The sequence below is a fragment of the Lolium perenne genome, chromosome 4 (assembly GCF_019359855.2).
Source record: "Lolium perenne isolate Kyuss_39 chromosome 4, Kyuss_2.0, whole genome shotgun sequence".
NCBI lineage: Eukaryota > Viridiplantae > Streptophyta > Magnoliopsida > Poales > Poaceae > Lolium > Lolium perenne.
This window is the reverse complement of record NC_067247.2, coordinates 160,884,926-160,909,857: the sequence shown is the minus strand read 5'-3', so window position 1 is coordinate 160,909,857 and position 24,932 is coordinate 160,884,926. Positions and strand designations below refer to the sequence as shown.

The 24,932-nt window shown below is 43.8% G+C and overlaps 2 protein-coding genes across 2 annotated transcripts; one reads left to right on the top strand and one right to left on the bottom strand.

The window, feature by feature from the left end:
* Positions 1–14,340: 14,340 nt before the first annotated feature.
* On the bottom strand, positions 14,341–16,076 carry LOC127294333 (peroxidase 4). The gene is made up of 3 exons (XM_051324132.1): positions 15,525–16,076; positions 15,280–15,445; positions 14,341–14,963 (listed from the first exon to the last, which is right to left on the bottom strand). Exons 1-3 carry the CDS (start codon positions 16,059–16,061, stop codon positions 14,572–14,574), a joined length of 1,095 nt encoding a protein of 364 aa, XP_051180092.1. The 5' UTR covers positions 16,062–16,076; the 3' UTR covers positions 14,341–14,571.
* A 2,354-nt stretch (positions 16,077–18,430) lies between these two features.
* Positions 18,431–23,750, top strand: LOC139839180 (uncharacterized). Its single transcript, XM_071829228.1, has 6 exons — positions 18,431–18,486; positions 19,208–19,448; positions 19,751–20,417; positions 20,702–20,855; positions 21,157–22,225; positions 23,535–23,750. The coding sequence occupies exons 1-6, from the start codon at positions 18,431–18,433 to the stop codon at positions 23,748–23,750; spliced, it is 2,403 nt and encodes an 800-aa protein (XP_071685329.1).
* Positions 23,751–24,932: the final 1,182 nt, after the last annotated feature.

Sequence of the window (24,932 nt, the reverse complement as noted above, 5' to 3'; positions counted from 1 at the left end):
TCAAGGAAGATAAGTCCCGTGAATGGACACCGAAGCTGCGATGGCGTGCGAAAGTAAGTAGTACTACCTAGGTCCACTCACCTTTAATTATCATACTTGACTATTGTTTGATTGAATTATATTCTTGTAAAGAAATGCCCGCAACAACCACAAGGGACCGATCTCTGTGGATTCTTCGTTTGCGAGTACATCCGCAGAATTGTCAGCGAGAGAACGAATAATGAAAGAAATAAAGAGGTACAAAAACAATTTTCACAAATTTGTATTCTTATCATAAGTTGTGCTGAGTTTCAGTAATAGTTGTTTCATGTATTCATTTGTATCTTATTCTTTTATAGTTGGCAAGAAAGCGGAACAAGCTCCCAATCGATGACCGCTTCATAGCAATAGGCGAGGAATTGGCGGGATTTTTCCTTCGGGACGTCATACCACCATTCGCAGAGTACCACTATGAAAGAAGATGTACATGTTACATATATAGTTGACTCGAAGAGTACCACTATGCTACATGTAATAGACAAATATAGAGTACGCCTCGGAGAGTACCACTATGCATGAAGATCGATCTTCATGCATAGTGCTACTTAATTTGCGATCTTATGCAATTACATGTGTGTTATATTATATGCACCAACTTGCTATGCATCATCTTGATCTTCATGTACTACCTAAACCCAAACGCGTTTCTGGTGCATCGACGCGATATGAAACAAACCGATATCCCTAAACCCCTCCAAAAACCCTAAAAATCCAATTCTCTGCCGCGGCAGAGATTTGGGCAAATTCCCTGCCGCGGGTGGGAACCTTTGGTACCGGTTCGTATTACCAACCGGTACCAAAGCTCCTTGGCCCTGAGCTCTCCTGGTGGCCCACGTGGAGGCCCCTTTTATACCGGTTCGTAAGCAACCGGTACGAAAGGGGGGGGGGGCTTTAGTGCCGGATAGTTTATACCGGTTGCTCAACCGGTACGAATGCCCCTCTGGAACCGGTATAGATGAGCGTTTTTCTACCAGTGATATTTAATGTCATAATTCTTCAAACCAGAAAAATATGAGAATCTGAAATTTTCAAAAATCCAAAAGTGAAGGGAGCACTGACTCCCATGTGCACAAAATCCTTGTCTGACATAATATGATTTTGGAGCTTACCGTAGAGATATAGTTTGACTTATATTTTTTCTGGAAAAGAAAGTAAGACTCTGTCTTCTGCATCAATCGATGCGCACAACTATTTTATTGTTGAGTTTACACCCTTATTGCTGAGTAGAACTTATAGACCACCTAGGATATCTACGCATCATCTAGCTTTTTAATATGAAGGTAGGTAGCTTGACTGAAGATATCCTATGCAACCGTCCATAGATAAACCTTGTGAATAATCTGCTGAAAATGAACACCTCCTGTCTTCTTAAAAGAAATATGATTTGTACAATTCAATATAGACCAAACTAAAGCACACGAGTATAGAACAAACCTTGGCTGAAATGTGCAACACGGTTTACCCAACTATTAATATGCAACCGTGTGCGATTGGCCTGTACTACACACGGTTAATGTTTCTGTGTGCAATACCACCCTCCCCCTGATACGTCTCCAACGTATCAATAATTTCTTATGTTCCATGCTTGTTTTATAACAATACCTACATGTTTTATACACACTTTATGTCATATTTATGCATTTTCCGGAACTAACCTATTCACAAGATGCCGAAGTGCCAGTTCCTGTTTTCTGCTGTTTTTGGTTTCAGAAATCCTAGTAAGGAAATATTATCGGAATTGGACGAAATCAACGCCCAGCATCTTATAATTCCACGAAGCTTCCAGAACACCCGAGAGGGACCAGAGGAGAGCCACAGGAGGCCCACACGTGTGCCCGGCGCGGCCAAGAGGGGGGCCGCGCCCCCCTATTTTGTGGCGGCTCCGTAGCCCTTCCGAATCCGCCTCTTCGCCTATAAGAAGCCCCCTGACCTAAATCTTCGAGACGAAAAAGCCACGGTACGAGAAACCTTCCAGAGCCGCCGCCATCGCGAAGCCAAGATCTGGGGGACAGAAGTCTCTGTTCCGGCACGCCGCCGGGACGGGGAAGTGCCCCCGGAAGGCATCTCCATCGACACCACCGCCATCTTCATCACCGCTGCTGTCTCCCATGAGGAGGGAGTAGTTCGCCCTCGAGGCTAAGGGCTGTACCGGTAGCTATGTGGTTAATCTCTCTCCCATGTACTTCAATACAATGATCTCATGAGCTGCCTTACATGATTGAGATTCATATGAGTTTTGTATCACTATTAATCTATGTGCTACTCTAGTGATGTTATTAAAGTACTCTATTCCTCCTCCATGATGTAATGGTGACAGTGTGTGCATCATGTAGTACTTGGCGTAGTTTATTATTGTGATCTCTTGTAGATTATGAAGTTAACTATTACTATGATGGTATTGATGTGATCTATTCCTCCTTTCATAGTATGATGGTGACAGTGCGCATGCTATGTAGTACTTTGTATAATTGAGTTGGTCTATCATGCACTCTAAGGTTATTTAAATATGAACATCGAATGTTGTGGAGCTTGTTAACTCCGGCATTGAGGTGCTCTTGTAGCCCTACACAATTAGTGGTGTTCATCATCCAACAAGAGAGTGTAGAGTGGTTTTATTATGTGATCAATGTTGAGAGTGTCCACTAGTGAAAGTATGATCCCTAGGCCTTGTTCCGGAATAGAAAAGCTACACCACAAAGATTCCTATCTCCCACGTCAACTGCACGCCAGCAAGCATTTTCTGGCGCCGTTGTCACTGTTTCTTTATTGTTCCATTGCATGTTTACTCGCTGCCTTATTTTATTCAGATTGCTATTACCACTCATATACATCCATATTACTTGCATTTTACTATCTCTTCGCCGAACTAGTGCACCTATACATCTGACAAGTGTATTAGGTGTGTTGGGGACACAAGAGACTTCTTGCATTGTGATCGCAGGGTTGCTTGAGAGGGATATCTTTGACCTCTTCCTCCCTGAGTTTGATAAACCTTGGGTGATCCACTTAAGAGAAAACTTGATGCTGTTCTACAAACCTCTGCTCTTGGAGGCCCAACACTGTCTACAGGAAAAGAAGCGTGAGTAGACATCAAGCTATTTTCTGGCGCCGTTGCCGGGGACCTGAAGGAACAAGATTTCCTCCCTCGTCAACCACGCGCCTGTTGTAGACAATCAAGTATTTTCTGGCGCCGTTGCCGGGGAGAAAAGGTAAAAGGCATTCACACTCCGGTCCCAGGTAACTAATTTATTTTCTGGTACCGTTGTAAGTGCTCGAAGCTATTTCCTTTAGATCCTGCAATTGCATCTTTTTGTTTCTTGTTTTTATTTCACTAGTTAGGCATAATGGAAAGCAACATGGAGCTTTTTAATCTATTTCCTGAGTTAAGACATGGATTGTTTGATGCGAAAATTAAAAAACCTATGGAACCTTATTTGCATGCTAGTAGCAATAATATTAGTATGAACGCTTTGAACACCATTGTTGCTAATGATATGGAAAGTTCTAAGCTTGGGGAAGCTGGTTTTGATGAGCATGATATTTTTAGTCCCCCAAGCATTGAGGAGAAAATTTTCTTTGATGATACTTTGCCTCCTATTTACGATGATTATAATGATAGTGGTCTTTTGGTGCCACCTACTATGGAGAGTAAATTTTATTATGATGATACTATGCCTTCTACACATGAGGAGAATAATAATGATAGCTACTTTGTTGAATTTGCTCCCACTATTACTAATAAAATTGATTATGCTTATGTGGAGAGTAATGATACTTTTATGCATGAGACTCATGATAAGAATGATTTATGTGATAGTTATATTGTTGAGTTTGCTCATTATACTACTGAAAGTTATTATGAGAGAGGGAAACATGGTTATATGCATCTTAATAATATTAAGTTTCCCCTCTTTATGTTGAGAATTTTGAAGTTACTCGTGTTTTATCTTCCTATGCTTGTCACTTTATGCTTCATGAATTTGTTTATTTACAAGATTCCTTTTCATAGGAAGTGGGTTAGGCTTAAATTTGTTTTGAATTTGTTTTTGATGCTCTCTTTTGCTTCAACTACTATTTCTTGGGAGTGCATCATTTAAATTACTAAGCCCATCTTAATGGCTATAAAGAAAGCACTTCTTGGGAGATAACCCATGTGTTTATTTTACTACAGCACTTTTATTTTATATTTGTGTCTTGGAAGTTGTTACTACTGTAGCAACCTCTCCTTATCTTTATTTTATTGCATTGTTGTGCCAAGTAAAGTCTTTGATAGCAAGGTTGATACTAGATTTGGATTACTGCGCAGAAATAGATTTCTGTCTGTCACGAATATGGGCAGTGTTCTCTGTAGGTAACTCCGAAAAATCTGTCAATTTACGTGAGTGATCCTCAGATATGTACGCGACTTTCATTCAATTTGAGCATTTTCATCTGAGCAAGTCTGGTGCCTCTAAAAAATTCGTCTTTACGGACTGTTCTGTTTTGACAGATTCTGCCTTTTATTTCGCATTGCCTCTTTTGCTATGTTGGATGGATTTCTTTGTTCCATTGAATTCCAGTAGCTTTGAGCAATGTGTAGAAGTGTTAAGAATGATTGTGTCACCTCTGAACATGTGAATTTTTGATTATGCACTAACCCTCTAATGAGTTTGTTTTGAGTTTGGTGTGGAGGAAGTTTTCAAGGGTCAAGAGAGGAGGATGATACAATATGATCAACAAGAGTGAAAATGCTAAGCTTGGGGATGCCCCCGTGGTTCATCCCTGCATATTTCAAGAAGACTCAAGCATCTAAGCTTGGGGATGCCCAAGGCATCCCCTTCTTCATCAACAATTTATCAGGTTTCTTCTATTGAAACTATATTTTTATTCCGTCACATCTTATGTACTTTACTTGGAGCGTCTGTGTGCTTTTATTTTAGTTTTGTTATTTTCATTCTCTGAATAAATGCTTGTGTGGGAGAGAGACACGCTCCGCTCGTTCATATGAACACATGTGTTCGTAGCTTTTAATGTTCATGGCGGAGGTTGAAACTGCTTCGTTCATTGCTATATGGTTGGAAACAGAAAAAGCTACATGTGGTAATTGGTATAATGTCTTGAATAATTTGATACTTGGCAATTGTTGTGCTCATGTTTAAGCTCTTGCATCATATACTTTGCACCTATTAATGAAGAAATACATAGAGCTTGCTAAAATTTGGTTTGCATGATTGGTCTCTCTAAGGTCTAGATATTTTCTAGTAAGGGTTTGAACAACAAGGAAGATAGTGTAGAGTCTTATAATGCTTGCAATATGTTTTTATGTAAGTTTTTCTGTACCGGTTCATACTTGTGTTTGCTTCAAACAACCTTGCTAGCCTAAGCCTTGTATTGAGAGGGATTACTTCTCATGCATCCAAAATCCTTGAGCCAAAAACTATGCCATTTGTGTCCACCATACCTACCTGCTACATGGTATTTCTCTACCATTCCAAAGTAAATTGCTTGAATGCTACCTTTAAATTTCTATTCTTTGTCTTTGCAATATATAGCTCATGGGACAAATAGCCTAAAAGTTATTGTGGTATTGAATATGTAGTTATGTATCTTATTTCTTATTAAGTTGCTTGTTATGCGATAACCATGTTCCTGGGGACGCCATCAACTACCTTTGTTGAATATCATGTGAGTTGCTATGCATGTTCGTCTTGTCTGAAGTAAGGGCGATTTACCATGAGTTGAATGGTTTGAGCATGCATATTGTTAGAGAAGAACATTGGGCCGCTAACTAAAGCCATGATCCATGGTGGAAGTTTCAGTTTTGGACAACAATCCTCAATCTCTTATGAGAATATTATTTGTTGTTGAATGGTTAAGCATTAAAGAGGAGTCCATTATCTGTTGTCTATGTTGTCCCGGTATGGATGTCTAAGTTGAGAATAATCAAAAGCGAGAAATCCAATGCGAGCTTTCTCCTTAGACCTTTGTACAGGCGACATAGAGGTACCCCTTTGTGATACTTTGTTAAAACATATGTATTGCGGTGATAATCCAGGTAATCCGAGCTAATTAGGACAAGGTGCGAGCACTATTGGTATACTATGCATGAGGCTTGCAACTTGTAGGATATAATTTACATAACACATATGCTTTATTACTACAGTTGACAAAAAAAATTCTTGTTTTCAAAATAAAAGCTCTAGCACAAATATAGCAATCGATGCTTCCCTCGTCGAAGGCCATTCTTCTACTTTTATGTTGAGTCAGTTTACCTATTTCCTTCCACCTCAAGAAGCAAACACTTGTGTTAACTGTGCATTGATCCTTACATACTTGCATATTTGCATTCATCATATTACTTTATGTTGACAAGTATCCATGAGATATACATGTTACAAGCTGAAAGCAACCGCTGAAACTTAATCTTCCTTTGTGTTGCTTCAATGCCTTTACTATGAATTTATTGCTTTATGAGTTAACTCTTATGCAAGACTTATTGATGCTTGTCTTGAAAGTACTATTCATGAAAAGTCTTTGCTATATGATTCAGTTGTTTACTCATTATCTTTACCAATGCTTTGGATCGCTGCGTTCATTACATGTGCTTACAATAGTATTGATCAAGATTATGATGGCATGTCACTTCAGAAATTATCTTTGTTATCGTTTACCTACTCGAGGACGAGTACGAACTAAGCTTGGGGATGCTGATACGTCTTCAACGTATCGATAATTTCTTATGTTCCATGCTTGTTTTATAACAATACCTAAATGTTTTATACACACTTTATGTCATATTTATGCATTTTCCGGAACTAACCTATTGACAAGATGCCGAAGTGCCAGTTCCTGTTTTCTGTTGTTTTTGGTTTCAGAAATCCTAGTAAGGAAATATTCTCGGAATTGGACGAAATCAACGCCCAGCATCTTATAATTCCACGAAGCTTCCAGAACACCCGAGAGGGACCAGAGGAGAGCCACAGGGGGCCCACACGTGTGCCCGGCGCGGCCCCCTCTTGGCCGCGCCCCCTATTGTGTGGCGGCTCCGTAGCCCTTCCGACTCCGCATCTTCGCCTATAAGAAGCCCCCTGACCTAAATCTTCGAGACGAAAAAGCCACGGTACGAGAAACCTTCCAGAGCCGCCTCCATCGCGAAGCCAAGATCTGGGGGACAAAAGTCTCTGTTCCGGCACGCCGCCGGGACGGGGAAGTGCCCCCGGAAGGCATCTCCATCGACACCACCGCCATCTTCATCACCGCTGCTGTCTCCCATGAGGAGGGAGTAGTTCTCCCTCAAGGCTAAGGGCTGTACCGGTAGCTATGTGGTTAATCTCTCTCCCATGTACTTCAATACAATGATCTCATGAGCTGCCTTACATGATTGAGATTCATATGAGTTTTGTATCACTATTAATCTATGTGCTACTCTAGTGATGTTATTAAAGTACTCTATTCCTCCTCCATGATGTAATGGTGACAGTGTGTGCATCATGTAGTACTTGGCGTAGTTTATGATTGTGATCTCTTGTAGATTATGAAGTTAACTATTACTATGAAGGTATTGATGTGATCTATTCCTCCTTTCATAGTATGATGGTGACAGTGCGCATGCTATGTTAGTACTTGGTATAATTGGGTTGGTCTATCATGCACTCTAAGGTTATTTAAATATGAACATCGAATGTTGTGGAGCTTGTTAACTCCGGCATTGAGGTGCTCTTGTAGCCCTACACAATTAGTGGTGTTCATCATCCAACAAGAGAGTGTAGAGTGGTTTTATTATGTGATCAATGTTGAGAGTGTCCACTAGTGAAAGTATGATCCCTAGGCCTTGTTCCCGAATAGAAAAGCTACACCACAAAGATTCCTATCTCCCACGTCAACTGCACGCCAGCAAGCATTTTCTGGCGCCGTTGTCACTGTTTGTTTACTGTTCCACTGCATGTTTACTCGCTGCCATATTTTATTCAGATTACCACTCATATACATCCATATTACTTGCATCTCACTATCTCTTCGCCGAACTAGTGCACCTATACATCTGAGAAGTGTATTAGGTGTGTTGGGGACACAAGAGACTTCTTGCATTGTGATCGCAGGGTTGCTTGAGAGGGATATCTTTGACATCTTCCTCCCTGAGTTCGATAAACCTTGGGTGATCCACTTAAGGGAAAACTTGCTGCTGTTCTACAAACCTTTGCTCTTGGAGGCCCAACACTGTCTACAGGAAAAGAAGCGTGAGTAGACATCACCCCCCCCTCGCCGGTATGCACACAGTTTGATATAGCGAAGCGTCTTACCTATGTCATTGGAAAGGACTATTTCCAAAATTGCGTGTGCGTATGGATACGATGTCACAAACGATTTATGTGGTTAATCGTTGGTGTATGTTGAAACCATTGCATATGCTTCATTAGTTTAATCGTGTGAGAAATCGATACCGACATTCAAATTTAAACTTCTCAAATATAAATCCCTGCAGCATTATAACAAGCAGATACACGCATATTTACCCAAAAACTTCGTAACATAACAAGCATTCATCTACCATTTGGTCAATTTTCATATGATAACATCACAAGTAGACAATATTATAAAATCAGTAGACAACAATTAGGAGCATACAATATATACAAAGCTAGCCAACAAGTAAAACTTATATTTTATGTCATGTGTCCGTTGTATGCAAATTTAGCACCTTGATGGAATAAATATATTTGTTGAAGAATAAAGAAAGCATGAACCATATTTTTGCTAATGTTTCCAGGGGCATAGGTTGACTCTCCATCTTCATAATTGTATTTTCTACAACCTTGTTGGGGTCAGCTTTGTCGAGCATCCCATAAATTCAGCCATGCGTGTATAAACATAATAGCAACATTATACCCCACATTCTTCAGTTGTACGGTCTTCCTTGAAGTGACATCTAGATTCACATGTGAACATCGTGAATAGAAAAAGTCCTTACGACCTGATAAGAAGAGTACATGAAAATATCATAATATGCGTGCCTATTGGCTCCTGTATCTATCTAGCATTCAAGAGGATGACATTCCAAAAGGATATTAGGGAAAATATGTTGTCGCTTGTCATAGCGATAAGGGAGGCTAGGAGACCAATGATCAGTATCATGAAAAACGTGGCAAGCCCTTTTATTCTCATCATTATTCTCATTGAAGTTGGTTCAGTGTGATTACTTTTTTTTTGCCATAAAGCTTCTCTTTGTCTGTAGATTTGTTGTTGTTCTGAAAAGTGCTGGGTTGGATGTTTTCTTGTGTATCAAATTGGCAATATAACTTTCCTCAAATCCTCGAGCATGCGCGTCCTTTGCTCTCGTCTTTTCTTCCTCGTGAAGAGATCCAATAAGACCCATAACGGAAATCTCTTGTTTCTTATGATTTAGAGAACTAGCAAAATTCCTCCACAAGGGATGATGCTTGGCAACAATGCCCCAGAAAACAAACTTGTTTGGTAAGGTATATTTCAATTGTTCAAGTTCTTTGAAAATTGATTGTATCTCGTGAGCTTGCTCAATGAAGGAGCTCTTATCAACCATCTTGTAGTCATAGTATTTCTTCATAAGACCATAACATACAATTCACTACCTATGCGTTCGAGACCGCAAACTTTGCCCCGAGCGCATCCCACACATCCTTTCCATTATAGAATGATATATACGGATCAACAATGTTGTCCCCAAGAACACTGAAAAGGATCAGCATAAATATGGTATCAGCTTTCTGAAAAGCTTCCTGATGTGCAACAAAAAGCTCTCCGTGAGGTTTGCCACGAGTGGCATTGTAGCAGTTTAGGTTCTGAAACACAGAACTATCGTGCGCCATCTCTAATAGTGCATACCATCAAAAGGAGGCGGCCTTGTAGACACGGCAAGGCCACTTGAATTTACTTTCCTATAATTAGTTTTTTCAATTTTTAAAATATAACAAAACTACCATATGATTTAATCCAAATAAATAACTTATAAAGCACGATTATATGAACACTACGGAACTAATCATGTAGACTAGCAAACTGATGAAAAATTACACTTAAACATGATAAACCGATCACATGTACTCCAAATGCAAGAACAATAAATTGTAGCAAGATTTGAAAGAGAAAACATATGATAATGTATGGTGCACCCTGAGCAATGTCAGTGTTCACATCGATGTTGACACCCATCTCAATGTCGCTGAAAAGGTTGTTGACGTCCGGAAAGAAATCGCCATTGGGGAAGTCATCGTCGAATGACGTTGTGTTGCATGTAATCCCGCTAGAGAGTTCTCCAAAAACCTGATAGCCCCTCTCTCGTATAGGTCTATGAGAGGTGGGTTCCAGAGACCTGCTTTTCTCATTTCTGCAACCTACGTCGCAGCAAGGTGGGCATCGTTGGCCAGGGCAACGTCTCTTCTCACACCTTACTATCTAGTAAAAGACCCGGAAATTGAATTCGGCTCCCGGGTGCGTATGCTTTCTCTACCAAAAAAATCATATTTTGAAGTGTTGAATTTTTTTGACAAAATTGTTTACATGTACATCTCCATAATATATGTGAGGTCGTCAAGTTTCAAGAAAAACCAATATTTTTTTTATGATCTATGTAAAAACAAGAAAACTTATCTTGCGAAAAGCATTATTTTTATCACTGAGTTTTATCTTATTTACACATGTTACATGACAAGTCATTTTTTTATGAAACAACTTTATAAGCGCGTAGCACATGAAGAATGTATGTGCAAACTTTTTTGTTTCAATTTTTTAAAATTCAAAATATGTGTAAAATGCATTTTAAAATAGAGGAAGCATATGCTCCTATGTTCCAAAACACCACTCCCGTGAAACACCCTCCTATATAAGGAGGCTCAACTCTCTCTCTCTCTCTCTCTCAACTTGGAATGTGGAATCAAAGCTTAGTCCCATCCCTTGCCATGCATGAATGGACTAATGAGAAATTCAGAATTAGAATTGACTATGGTTTAAATCCTACCAGCAAATTCCAACATGTACTTGGAACAAAAAAAAATCAAGTCTACTATAGGGCAAACTTAGCGTCCTTGCCTAGGCTTGCCAGCAACTCGACACCTTACGGCATCAGATATTTTTACCAGAGAATAATAATAATATCTTATCAGAATTGCTAGTTCTTAGTTAGCTAAGAACAAACTTAATTCTTAGTCAACCAGAACCACACTAGTGGAACAAGGGGCTTAGTCTCGGTTGGTAAGGGCCTTTAGTCCCGATTTCCGGCAGGGACTACGGAATCGGGACTAAGCCCCCCCCTCCTCTTTAGTTCCAGTTATGTTACGAACTAGGACTAAAGGCCCTCCACGTGGGATGCGGGCGCGCACCAGAGCGGATGACATTTAGTCCCAGTTTGTAACACCAACTCGGACTAACGGCCTCCACGGTGATTTATTTTCATAAAATTTTGTTTCTAATCTTTTTCCTATTATTTTTTCTAGAATTTCTATTATTTTATTTATTTGACCAGTTTAGTCTCTAACTACATTTAATCTCTAGTCAAATTACTTACGCATGGTCAAACTTTCCGATCCCGTCCCGCTTCCATGTGCTTGCGCGCATGTTATTGATATTAGTACCATATCAATCCTATTAACCTGTTGCACACGATGTCACACTTATTTATTGTTTCAATTTCAGATAATTCTTTTAATAAACAAAATAATTATGTAATAATTTTTTAACTTTTAAAATTCTTTTTTTTGCAAAACCTAAAACCTAATTTTTTTTAAATTTCCCTTTGGTAGTTCGAGAATCTAAAAATTGGCTAACTGGGTAATCCCGGGTGAATTTGGATGTAACTTTTCGTGTAGATACATTTTTATATATTAAACATTTTTTCGAGTTCATATGCAAAAGATATTGCCATTTTATCGAAAATACCATTTTTTGGAAAATAAGTCAAAATTCATGTTTAGTATTTTTCATAATAACTGGATCACCTAGGCTACCTACATATAAAAGGATTTTTAATTTAAATTTTCTATCATTTTCTTTTGTATTTTACAAAGCTAAAAAAGACGATCCACTAGGGGGTGGTGTGGAGCCCAAAAACCCCAGGAAACTTTAGTCTGGGTTGGTGTCTCCAACCGGGACTAAAGGGTATACATTTAGTCCCGATTCGAGACACCAACCAAGACTAAAGAGGCTCGCTTCGGCGGAGCATGGCGCAACTCCTTTAGTCCTGGTTGATGTCTCCAACCAGGATTAAAGGTCCCGTTACGAACCGAGACTAAAACTTTTTGGCATCCTAGCCATTCGAAGCGGGACTAATGCTCACATTAGTCCGAGTTCGTAACGTGACCAGGACTAATGCCCCGGGCAGCTCCGAACGAAAGCTCTCATTTACTACTAGTGCCAACTGACTTGCATCACAATTTTAGCATGATATGAGTTGCAATTCTGAGTTGCAACTATGTTTTTTAGTTGTAATTAGGGTTGTAATGAAGAATTTTTAGTTGCAATTAGGATTTTTCAAATGTATGTCGAGCTGAGTTGCAACTAGAATTTTTAAATTGCATTTTTTCGATAAAGGGAATATATGTATATCAGAGCATACCAATTACACCCAACCTCTGCAAGAACGCAATGCCCTAATGGCATTGGGGATGCACACAACCAAAAAATAAAAAATAAACTAAGAAATAAAAGTCTCGCCACAACATTCCAGCTCTAGCAACAACAATACAACCACCACTAGGATAACACCTGAACTTCAGGCTCTTCAAAAGCGACGCCTCCAAGAAGGGAACGGTGCACCAGTGTCGTGGTCACCTGATCAAAGATCTTAGGCTTTCACCCTGAAGATAGTCCGTGCTTTTAAAACAATGTCTTCAACAAGGTCATTGCCAGGCACAACCAATGAAGGTCATACCTTGGATTTTCATCCTGAAAGGCAAGGTACGGAATTTCACCTGTGCTTCCGCCCCACTTTCATACTGCTGCAAGCCCTGGGCACCAAGCAATTTCCTCAATAACGCATAGACTTAGACCTCAATTGCTAGTACTCTAAGTCCAGCCATCATGATATTCTCCACCTCTGACTTCACCCTGGATCAAAATGTCGCTAGATGGCAAGAAAGAACAGAGCTTCGCCGCTCCCTCCGAAACCAAACGGTCGAAATAAATGCATGGGTGCGCACGAACGAATACCACCCTGTCCAGCAAACTCCAGACAATATGTGCAATGTTACATTCGCCGGTGGTGCCTTCCGGAACTGAACACCCTGGCCATATCAAGAAGGACATGCCTCAGGCAGGTCTTCATCTTCGCACAAGAGCAACCCTAGGACCACCACCTTTATTCAGGTCATGCCCCAACGCCGCCGACCATCCCAGCCTAGCCGAAGCAACACAGAGACACCAGGCGTAGATCACCCACTCCTTGGAAATGCCCTGCAGCCAGCCGGCCCTCCACCATAGGTAGATGGGATCACGGAGAGGGCAATGAGAAGCAACCTAGGGTTTTGACCCAATCAGCCCGTCCCCCTGCACTTCTGTCGCCGCCATAGTCCACCGCCGGAGGCAACCACCACCGCCACCATCAGTAAGTCTTACACAGTCAAGCCCGGCCCACTCGAACCCATAGTCCTAGCTGAACCCATCTGAGACGGGGCGCCGAGAGTCAGAGTTGAGCCGCCGCTGGCGCCCGCTGCGGCCGTCACGGGAACCCACGCCGGACCAGACCTCCCGATGATGCCCCTCCGCCATGGAGGAAGAAGGGGCCCGCCCCCTCCTCTGTGACGCGGGAGAGGAAGGTCCGCCGCCGGCGTCGCCTGGGCTTCGTGCGCCGACCCCTACCGGCGGCGGCGACGGAAGGAGGGGCGGAGGAGGTATGAGGCGGCCGGCGGCTGGGGCGCCCCGTCGCCCTCGGGGGGCGAGAGGGGGCGGAGGAGGGTTCAGAGGGTATGATGCTTTCGCTCACAACAAACTATTAGATAATTTGGCCATTTTTAAATTGCATATCAGTTATGAGAATGATATCAAACAATTCTGGGTCGACTGAAACTAGTCACACCCATATCTTATGCACCTTGACTTATTTGTCAATGCTTCACAACGTAGCTTTCAGCTGGGGCCACCACTATACAATGCATATTTGTAGATTTTGTGGCTTGTGAGTTAGACAACGACATCTACTATTGCTCTTACTTGATTGTTCACCTAGCTAGTTAGCAGGTAGGGTTTGGCTGTGCGCCTGTGCCAACTAAAATAAGACAAACTGGCAGTTCGTTAGGAAAATGAAGTTGGAAAACAACGAGGATCTCGGAGTCTATAGCGCTAGGAGGGCTTGATCGATGATTAAAGTTCACTGAATGCATAAATATATAGATTAGATTAGAGAACGTTACACATGCAGTACATACTGTGTGAACGTCATACACTGGTTTCACAATTGCAGCATCGGAATTGAAAGAGGGGGCTACTGAGTTTTACGAGCTGCTTGCAGACATGGGATCAATCAAACACATCCTATATTCTAGGGATTCCACAGTTGTTGCGCATAAAGTGGAGAATGTGACGAGTGTTTTAGTTCATCCTCCTGCAGTTCTTCCTGATCTGCCCACTGGACCCTGTCAGCGGGGCAACATCACCCATCTTGATCATTCCCACCACGAAGTCCTTGAAGAAGGCTTCCTGGCTGCTGACGTATGACCGGACCTGCGCATCGGCGGCGCCACCGTTGAAGAGCTCCTGGTCTGAGTGTAGGAGGGCCCTCTTCTGAACGAGGTTCTTGTAGTAGGCGTTCTCAAAGACGGTCGGGGTCTGCAGGTCCAGTGGCGCCAGGTTGTTATCGCCGGAGCCGGTGGCGCGAGGGCAGTTTGATTGGCGGCTTTTCGCGAAGCCGGCGTCGATGTCGGTGTCGTTGTAGATGTGGTCCCTGAAGTTGGTGCAGCGCGCTAGGCCGATCGTGTGTGCTCCTGGAACAGGCAAGGTCAATGGTAATTAGTCACCAACTTTGGAACTTATCACCTGTAAACTACTGTACCATCTTTGTTTAACCCGGTGAAACGTCTTATGCAGACGTTTTGAGCTTTGCAGTCAAAAGTTAGCTATCAGTCCCGCTGGTTTGATACCAGCTGCTGTTTCAACTTCAAAAGCTACCTAATCCACTTAGAAATTTAACAGTTTGTGGATCGGTCGATGTTAATTAGTTATACTGTACTTGTATTTATTTTCTTGGAAAAGCTTAAGTTCGATTGGCGATTAATCTGTAGAACGTGCATTTGCGCATACCTGAGAGCGCGACCATGTCCTTCTGGGAGAGCCCCTTGGCGGCGAAGAGGGAGGTGAGGTTGGCAAGCCCCGAAGTCGGCGGGGGGATGTCGTTGTTGGCGCCGCTGAAGCTCGCCGTGGTGGAGTCCCTCCGCCCCATCTTCACCTCCCAGCTCGGACCACCCAGCTGCACGTACAGATGTCACAGCTAGTTAGCTTCAGTTCTAAGTGCACGTATATATGGGTCGACGTGTGTCTGTACTTACAAAGACGACGCTCTCCTCGGCGGCGACGGCGAGCACGTCGGCGCAGGAGACGACGCCAGGGCATGCCCTCTCGACGGCGGCCTTGACGGCGTCGATGACCTCAAACCCTCTGGCCGAGTTCTTGTTGGGCGCGGCGTTCTTCTCGCCCTGCATGCCCGGCGCGTCGTCCAGCAGCAGCGATGCGTCGCAGCCCTGCACGAAGCAGTCGTGGAAGAAGAGGCGGACGATGGAGGCGCCCACGCGCCGCTCCCTGGCGATCGCCGGGTGCAGCGCCGACCGCACGGCGGTGAGCATGTCCGGGCACGAGTAAGAGTAGAAGCCCGTCGACAGCTGCGCCGACGCGCTGCCGGCGATGACCAGCGCGAGGACGAGCGAGAAGAGCACAACGGCGCGCGCTGCCATGATGTAATCACAGTGTGGTGCGTTGGCTAGGTAGCTGGGTAGATAGTGCCTTGAGCTTGTTTTCTGGATGAGACGATCGAACGCGGGCAGCAGGTATTTATAGGAGGAAAAGCGCTCACGGTGTACATCGGCCATGATTATAGTACAGCTAGTATGCCATTAATTAAAGATGATTAGATTGCATCATCATCTTCACCTACTCCGGTGGACTTTGAGTTCGAGTTGAACCGGGGGAGTTGGAATCGCGCGTTTCACACCAGGGCCAGATGTGCAAAAAGGAACAGTTTTGGGCCTGGGGAGTGAGAAAAGCTAGCTGCCGACACTGTGCGCTCTAGAACGACACGGTTAAGCAAGCAAAGCCTTGTCGCATGCATGGCTCCGTCTCCTTCATGGGAACCGCCAGCAACTGGCCACCTGCTTTCCCCTACATACAATTTTGTCAGCTAATATTTTAATCTAAATTTAGATAAATGTATAACATTTCTTTATGGATGGAGGGAGTATTACTATTGTCTGTGTCAAATTTAGGCCATTTTGAACACTTCCAAGGTCTTAAGGAAGCAATTTAATTAGGAAGAGAACTGTATTTCCTCCGTTTCATAATTCTTGTATAAACTGTAGTTCATTTTTAAACTGCAACCACGACAAAAACTATGGTACAGAAGTACCCTGGAGCTCTACCTAGCCCCTGCAAGCTCTGCCGTTTTTCTTCCATTCAGAAATGCACTACTGCAGCTCGGATGTTTGCATATGGAGTTGACAGCGATCTTGTTGATGAGCATATTCGTATGGGTGAATCCACGTTTCTTGAAGCAATGCACATGTTTTGCAAAGCGGTGGTGTCAGTGTTTGGCGAGCACTACTCGAGAATGTAAAATGTTGAGGACACAACTAGGCTCATGGCTATTAGCAATTCAAGTGGCTTTCTTTGAATGCTTGAAAGCATCAATTTCATGCATGTCTTTTTTGCTTGGAAGGGTAGTACAAAGGGCATGTTGAAGGTTGCATAGTTATTCTTGAAGCTGTGGCATCTCAAGATGTTTGGATTTGCCCCTCTTTCTTCGGTACCGAAGGTTCTCAAAATGATATGAACGTGTTGCAACGCTCTCCGGATTTTTCCAGGCTTGTAGAAGGTAAGACACTCGAGTGCAACATTGAGATCAACAATCACGCCAACAAAAAAGGATACTACCTTGCAGATAGTATCTATCAAGTTGTATGTACTGTCCACATTTGCAAATCCTTTCTCTGAACCCTAGAATCAAAAATAATTTTTTTATTGTTGGAGATATGTCCAAGAGGAAATAATAAAATGGTTATTGTTATATCTTGCGTTCATGATTTATGTTTACATCACATGCTATAATTGTATTAACCGGAAATATTAATTTTTGTGTGTTTTGTAAACATAAAAGAGTCTTTAGTAAGCCTCTTGTAAAATTAGCTTATAGATTAATAGATGATCATGGTTTCATGATCATGAACATTGGATGTTATTAATGACAAGATTATATCATTAGATGAATGATGCGATGGACACACACCCATAGTAAGCGTAGCATATGATCAAGTCATTTAGTTCGTTTTGCTACAAGCTTTAAGATACATAGTAACATAATCCTTCGACCATGAGATCATGTTAATCACCTGCACCAGATGGATGCTTTGATGACATCAAACACTACTTCGTAAATGGGTTGCTATAAAGGTGGCACTAATTATTCGGAAAGTATAGATTGAAGCGCGTGGATCAATAGTGGGATTTGTCCATCCAAATAACGGATAGATATACTCTGGGCCCTCTCGGTGGATTGTTTTCCAATTAGCTTGCAAGCATGTGACTAGCTCACAAGGGATGTCATATCACGGTACGAGTAAAGAGTACTTATCGGTAACAAGGTTGAACTAGGTATGGAGATCCCAACGATCGAACCTCGGATAAGTAAAGTATCGCGAGACAAAGGGAATAGGTATCGTATGTTAATGGTTCTTTCGATCACGAAGTCATCGTTGATTATGTGGGAGCCCATTATGGATCTCCAGGTCCTGCTATTAGTTATTGATTGGAGAAATGTCTCGATCATGTCTACATAGTTCGTGAACCGTATGGTGACACAGTTAAGGTTTTATGTCATTTTAAGTAGATATGGAATATGGAATGGAGTTGGAATATTGTTCGGAGTCTCGGATGAGATCCAGGACATCACGACGAATTCCGGAATGGTTTGGATAATAAGATTCAAATAAGGGAAGTCATATTTCAAGTTTGGGACCGTCGAGATCTTCTATTCGCTCCTGAGAGCGGCAAGTGATCGACTACATCATCCACGAGATTTATCTCGTTAAAGCTTAGCGATCTTCGAGGGTATGTTGATCTCATCTTGTTGCTACCATCTACTAGATTAGATCTTGGCTTGTTATTCGTTCTTACGGTAGGAATTTTTTTATTTTCTATGCTACGAATCCCTACAGTTATATAGCAGAACAAGAAGCTTATACGAAGGATGTGGAGCGGGCAACTGATGTCCAGCAAGCTCGTCGGGCTTTCTTTCAGCACCCTGTAAGAATATGAAGTTTGAACACAATGTAGAAGTGATAGCTGCAGGGTGGGACTTTTCAAGGCCTTTGATTGTGCTAGAGCATGCACGATAGGAGATTGAAGCAAACCTCCTGCACCGCCATATTTTTCACCGTGCTACTCAAGAAAACTCCAAATTAATTTGGTTGAGCACATGTGAAACCGCCGATAAAACCAATATACCCATTTGATTGTGTGGACCATATCTTTCAATTATCAGATTCATACGTGTAATTTAAATTTTATTTTGTGAACTATGTCTTTAAATTATGCAATTTATTTATGTGCTTTTGATGACAAGTGGGCAAGAAATAGATAACAATGAGAGGCATCATATGTGAGAGGCATCATATGTGGACTTTATTAAGGAGAATCAAGTTGAAATCGACGGAACCGTGGTTGATGATGGGGGACTTCAATGAGGCTATGTGGCAAGATGAGCATTTTTCTCGTTCTAAGCGGTCCGAGAGGCTAATGATGGACTTACGAGACGTATTATCGCATTGTGATCTGTACGACATTGGTTTTGTTGGCACTCCGTGGACTTGGGATAATAAACAGAAGGGATAACGAAATGTAAAAGTCCGGCTTGACCGAGCTGTTGCTAGCCCCTCCTTCCAGATTACAGGTTGAATCATCTTGCCTCTTCGCGGTCTGATCACTGCCCTCTAATGCTCTCTGTTGATCAACCCACTGATGCCAGACCTGAGAGACCCCAACGCCGATATGAGGTGATCTGGGAGAGGGAGCCATCCTTGCCAGCTGCGGTTGAGGAGGCTTGGTCCCGGCGTGTGCCCATCCAAAATCTGGGAGATGTTAATGAAGCCCTTAGGGGTGTTATGTCAGGTCTATACGGCTGGAAGGGAAATCATTTCAAATCAGTTCCAAAAGAGATTGAGCGCATGAGGACTCGACTTGACTCCCTGCAACAATGCGCGGATGAGGTGAGCAAGATGGAAAAGGACCGATTATTGAAGGAGATGGATGAACTACTCTATAGGGAGGAAATTCATTGGATGCAGCGATCGCGCATTGCATGGCTTCACGAGGGAGTCCGAAATACTAAATATTTCCATCGTAAAGCTTCTACTAGACACAAAAAGAATAGAATTAGGAAATTGAGGAGAGGAGATGGCTCCTGGACGTCGGATACCCGTGAGATGGAAGGAATGGCTAGGGATTTCTTCCAAAACCTCTTCACCCGTGAAGAAGACACTGATATGAGATCGTTACAAATCTCATGCAGGAATGCGTAGATGACCATATGAATGAAACCTTGTGTGCACCTTTTTCTGAGAAGGAGATCAGTGATGCCTTATTTCAGATCGGGCCCCTTAAAGCCCCAGGGCCGGATGGCTTTCCTGCTCGGTTCCTACAGCGTAATTGGGACCTCTTGCGTCATGATGTTGTTGCTGCAGTCCAGCGATTTTTTGCTGAAGGAATTATGCCTGAAGAGGTTAATGATACAGCAATTGTTCTGATACCAAAAAATAATGATCCTCTGGAGCTTAAAGATTATAGGCCAATAAGCCTCTGCAATGTCATCTTTAAAGTGGTCTCGAAGTGTCTGGTTAACCGCTTGCGACCTCTTCTTCAGGACATCATCTCTCCTATGCAGAGTGCCTTTATTCCTGGCAGGCTTATCACTAACAATGCCCTTGTAGAGTTTGAGTGTATCCATGCTATTCAGACTGGGTCAGTTGCAAGATCGAAATTTTGTGCTTACAAGCTATATATGGCAAAAGCGTATGATCAGGTTGATTGGAGATTTTTGGAGAGGGTTTTAGCGAAACTGGGATTTCATAGTCAATGGATACGGTGGGTTATGGCATGTGTTACCACCATACGCTACACCATTCGCTTTAACGGACATCTGTTGGACCCCTTCTCTCCTACCCGAGGGCTGCGCCAAGGTGACCCCCTGTCGCCGTACCTTTTCTTGTTTGTGGCAGATGGTCTTTCTTGCTTGATCCGAAAGGAGATTGAGGATGGGGCGCTCCATGAGTTACATATTTGCCGACGCGCACCTGGGATATCTCATTTGCTCTTCGTAGATGATAGCCTTCTTTTCTTTGAGGGGTCGGTAGATCAGGCGTTAGTGATCAAGTCTATCTTGGATCGCTATGAGCGCAACACAAGTCAATTGGTAAGTCTTGGAAAATGCTCCATCATGTATGGTGACCATTGTTCTCCTCAGGTGCAAACGATATAAAGGACATCCTGAAGTATGAAACAGAGAGTTTTGAAGAGAAATATTTGGGCTTGCCAGTTCCTGAAGGCATAATTAAAAAGGGGAAGCTAAAGACTACAAAAGAGAAGTTTGTTAAACATGCTGATAGTTGGGCGGAGAGGTATATGTCTAGTGGCGCAAAGGAAATCTTGATCAAGTCCGTACTGCAATCTTTGCCAACATATGCTATGGGGGTTTTTCAGTTTCCTATTGGTCTTATTGATGAATTATCAAAAATTATCTGAGATTTCTGGTGGGGATGAAGAAAATAAGAGGAAAATGCATTGGATGGCCTGGGACAAGCTTGCCCGGCCTAAATATCAGGGTGGAGTTGGCTTCCGTGATCTAAAAATATTCAACCAAGCTTTACTGGCCAGACAAGCTTGGCGTCTAGTGCAATTTCCGAACAGCCTGTGTTCTAGATTGCTTAAAGCAAAATACTTCCCGGCAGCTAACCTTCTAGATACTGCTTTTGTTCAAAATACATCGCCTACTTGGAGAGGGATTATGCATGGCCTTGAACTGTTAAAGAAGGGATCCATATGGAGGATTGGGTCTGGAACCAGCGTGAAGATATTCCGTGATAGTTGGCTTCCGCGACCTGGTGCTCTTAAGCTTCAAGGTAGGAACGGACATGCACGCTGCCGCTGGGTTTCTGACCTTATTGACCCATTATTGCATGTGTGGGACGAAGCGCTGTTCCGACAATGCTGTTTGCCAGATGATGCTGAGGCCATCCTCGCACTAAAGCTCCATGCTCGTCCGTGCGACGATTTCATCGCATGGTCGCCAGAGGCAAATGGCATGTTCTCTGTGCGGTCGGCGTACAGACTTGGAATTGAGCCAGTGTTATCTGCCCTGAGTACATGTCAATCTAGTAGTGCTCCAAATGGAGATCGCCAAGTTTGGAACATCATTTGGAAGGCAAATGTGCCACAAAAGCTAAGGATCTTTGCTTGGAAAGCAGCGACCAATTCCCTTACTGTAAGAACCAATCTGAATCATCGTATTACTTCTGTGGATCCAGTCTGTGCCATCTGCGGCTGTGGTAAGGAGGATATCCATCATGCCCTCGTCAGTTGTACCTTGGCTGTGGCGTTACGTCATGGAATGCGAGATTGGTGGAATTTACCGGCAGAATCAGCCTTCCGTGATACTGGGGATGAGTGCTTTCTGAACCTTCTCATCAATGTGGCCGATGTTGATAGATCTCGCATCATTTTTCTTCTATGGAGGGTTTGGCACCATCGCAACAATATAGTACACGGTGATGGGAAGGCGTCTGTTGCTGCTTCTGTTCCCTACCTGAAGAAATACTTTGAAACCTTTGTCTCATGCACAAGGCCGGTCCTGGACGTTAAAGGCAAATCAGCATTTCTGCAAGTACCACAACCTGATCCTGAGGGATCGCTTATCTCTAAGTGGGCAAACCCAGCAGAACATTCAGTTAAAGCCAATGTCGACGCGGGATGGGACGCTAAAACAGGGAGAGTTGGTCTGGGTGTTGTCATCGGAGATCAACATGGCCGTGTTATACTGTCAGAATGGAAGCACATCCCATATTGCTCAAGTGCTTAAGAGGCTGAAATTTTAGCATGCCTGGAGGGGATGAAACATTTGTCCAACGTTCCATGTGATAAAGGCATCGTCGAGTCTGACTGTCTACGGGTGGTACATGTGTTAAATGATGGATGTCAGGACAAGTCTCCTTGCTGGTGTCTCTACAAAGAAGGACATGAATTACTGCATATTTTCAGGCATATCTGCATCTCAAAAGTGGACCGTGTGAGTAATAGGGTAGCTCACGGTTTAGCACACTTAGGCAAAGAGGGCGAAGTAGGTTTATTGCATGGCTCATGCCCTACTTCCCTGGAGGATCTAGTCTTGGAGGATTGTAATCCTGTGAGGTCGAGGTGTCCTCTAGTTTCTTAGGTTCTCTCGCCTCCTGATGTAACCATTTCTGTGTCTCTTGGTGCAGCAAATTTTTCACGCACTCTTTTCCTTACCAGGGTACCGAAGGGGACTGGAAGGTTTTTAATGAGACGGCTTGCTTGCGTTTATATATAATGGTTTCATCTTCAAAAAAAGATAACAATGGACACAAAATATTTAAAAAGGCAAAATTTGGTGGGTGGATAGGGTTTGGGTGCGCCGATAGGTACAAAAGATTATCCTCAGAATGATCTAAAAGCATCTCTAACAGATGCAAAATCAACTTGGTGATGTGAAACCGCTTTTACGACCAAAAATACCTTTCAATAGATAACCTTGACCCATTTGGTAATGGAAATTGTTCACATCCTCATGTATATATTGGACTAAGTGACCCAAATATACACCACCAAAAGTGGCGATGTATATTTGTTCCGGACGTGGCGCGTAGCCCAATGGTCACACCAAAATTGCCTCCGCGTCTTTTCCTCATACCTCACCACACGCGCTCGCCCCTCCCCCCGTCGTCCCTGGCACCTGACCGCCGCGAACCCACTAGATCCACCGCCACCGAAGCCCTCCACGCCATTCCCCACTAGGTCACATGGATTCCTAGTTAATTCACCACCACGCTGTTGCACCACTGCCGAAGCCCTCCACGGGGTTCCCCCGCCTCTCGCGCAGACTCATGACCAATGTGGTGTCACGCCGCAGCCAAAGCCTGCCGAGCGGTTCCCCCGCCTCGCCTCGCAGACTCTCGGCTGATTTGCCACCCCTCCACCTCGGGATGTCGCCGCCCCATCATTGTAGGTCTTCGACGGGTTTTCACGGCATGTGGCGTCGGTACACCGGATGTTTCGCCACATAGATAGCCTTAGACGGTGTCTGCTGGTGGCTCGTCACATTCTCGTCGCCGGAGCTCAGCGCGAGCACCTACGACTTCGACGAGTGGATGTTCCGCCGGCCTCACGCCGAGGTGAACTTCCCTGGCATGGATAGCCTCAAGGAGATCGAGTTCCTCTCTCCCCAGGTGCACATGGTCACCCGCGAGAAGGAGAAGGAGAATCTCCGCGCCTTCTTGTAGATTAGGGAGCACGAGGCCGACGAGGAGGCAATGGCGAAGATTCTCCGTGATCACCCCGAGCTCATTCAGGTTGAGTTCAAGTACTTCGCAACGAGGGAGATTACCAAGAAGAAGGAGGAAGAGGGCTGCAACAAAGGCGACTGAGGCTGGCCCCTCTACCATCGAAACCTTGTCGGGCTCCTCCTCCGAGTTAGACTGGGACTTTTGGAACAACCTCAACAGCTCCGACGTTGATGACTAGGAGTGAACTCCCCTCCACCATCAATGTTTATCTACTTTTCGAGTTTTAGGGCCGAACTATCTATTTTTTTTGCAAATAAAAGATGCTGATATTAATTCGGCAACATTACAGAAAGGACCACATAAAGAACAAAAAAGTAAAACCACCCTTCTACAAGACGACCACGTCGGCGACGCGAAGCTGTCAATGGCGCGCCATCGCAGCTACTCTCCTTGAAGCCTTGGATTGAGAGCAGACCCCAGCGAGCGGGAAGCCTCCGAGCACTGGTCCATAGGACCTACCCCGGTGGCCGCCATTGTCGTCGTACCGAACCATCACCATCTTCCACTAGATCTGCGGGAGCCGGATCCGCCGTCCCACGGGCACCGGCAGGGGGAAGACGCGCACGCCAGCTCCACCGAGCTGCGAGCACGCCGGAGGCAGCAGGTCCACAGCAGAACTCCACGGAGCGGCGCCGTCAAAGGGGACGACCGCCACCTGCAAACAAACCGACAACATCTCCGCCTTCAAGACGCCACCGGACGACACCACACCTACCCCTACACTATCTACAGCCCTAGATCCGTGGATTCCCCAACCTCCCGCCGCCGGAGCGGCTGCCGGAGGCGGAGGAATCCACGGATCGACGGCGAGCGAGGTGGGGAGACGAGGAGATTTCACAAAAACGCCTCTTTCAACTGTAGACGGGGAAAGAGAACGGCCAAGGCCCGAGATTATTGATGGGAAAAGGGGCCGAACTATCTATCGTAGTGTCGAAGTTCGGGGTTCAAGTGTATGTCGAATTTTAGCTTTTTATCCTATCGATGTCGAATTTGGATATGTCCAATCTATCTTATGAACTACAAGTGTTTGAATTAAATTACTACTAGTTTCATTTCGGTTCTTGTTGTTTGATTCAAAGTTTGATCTGTCAAGAAGAAGGATTTGCTGCATATTTTACA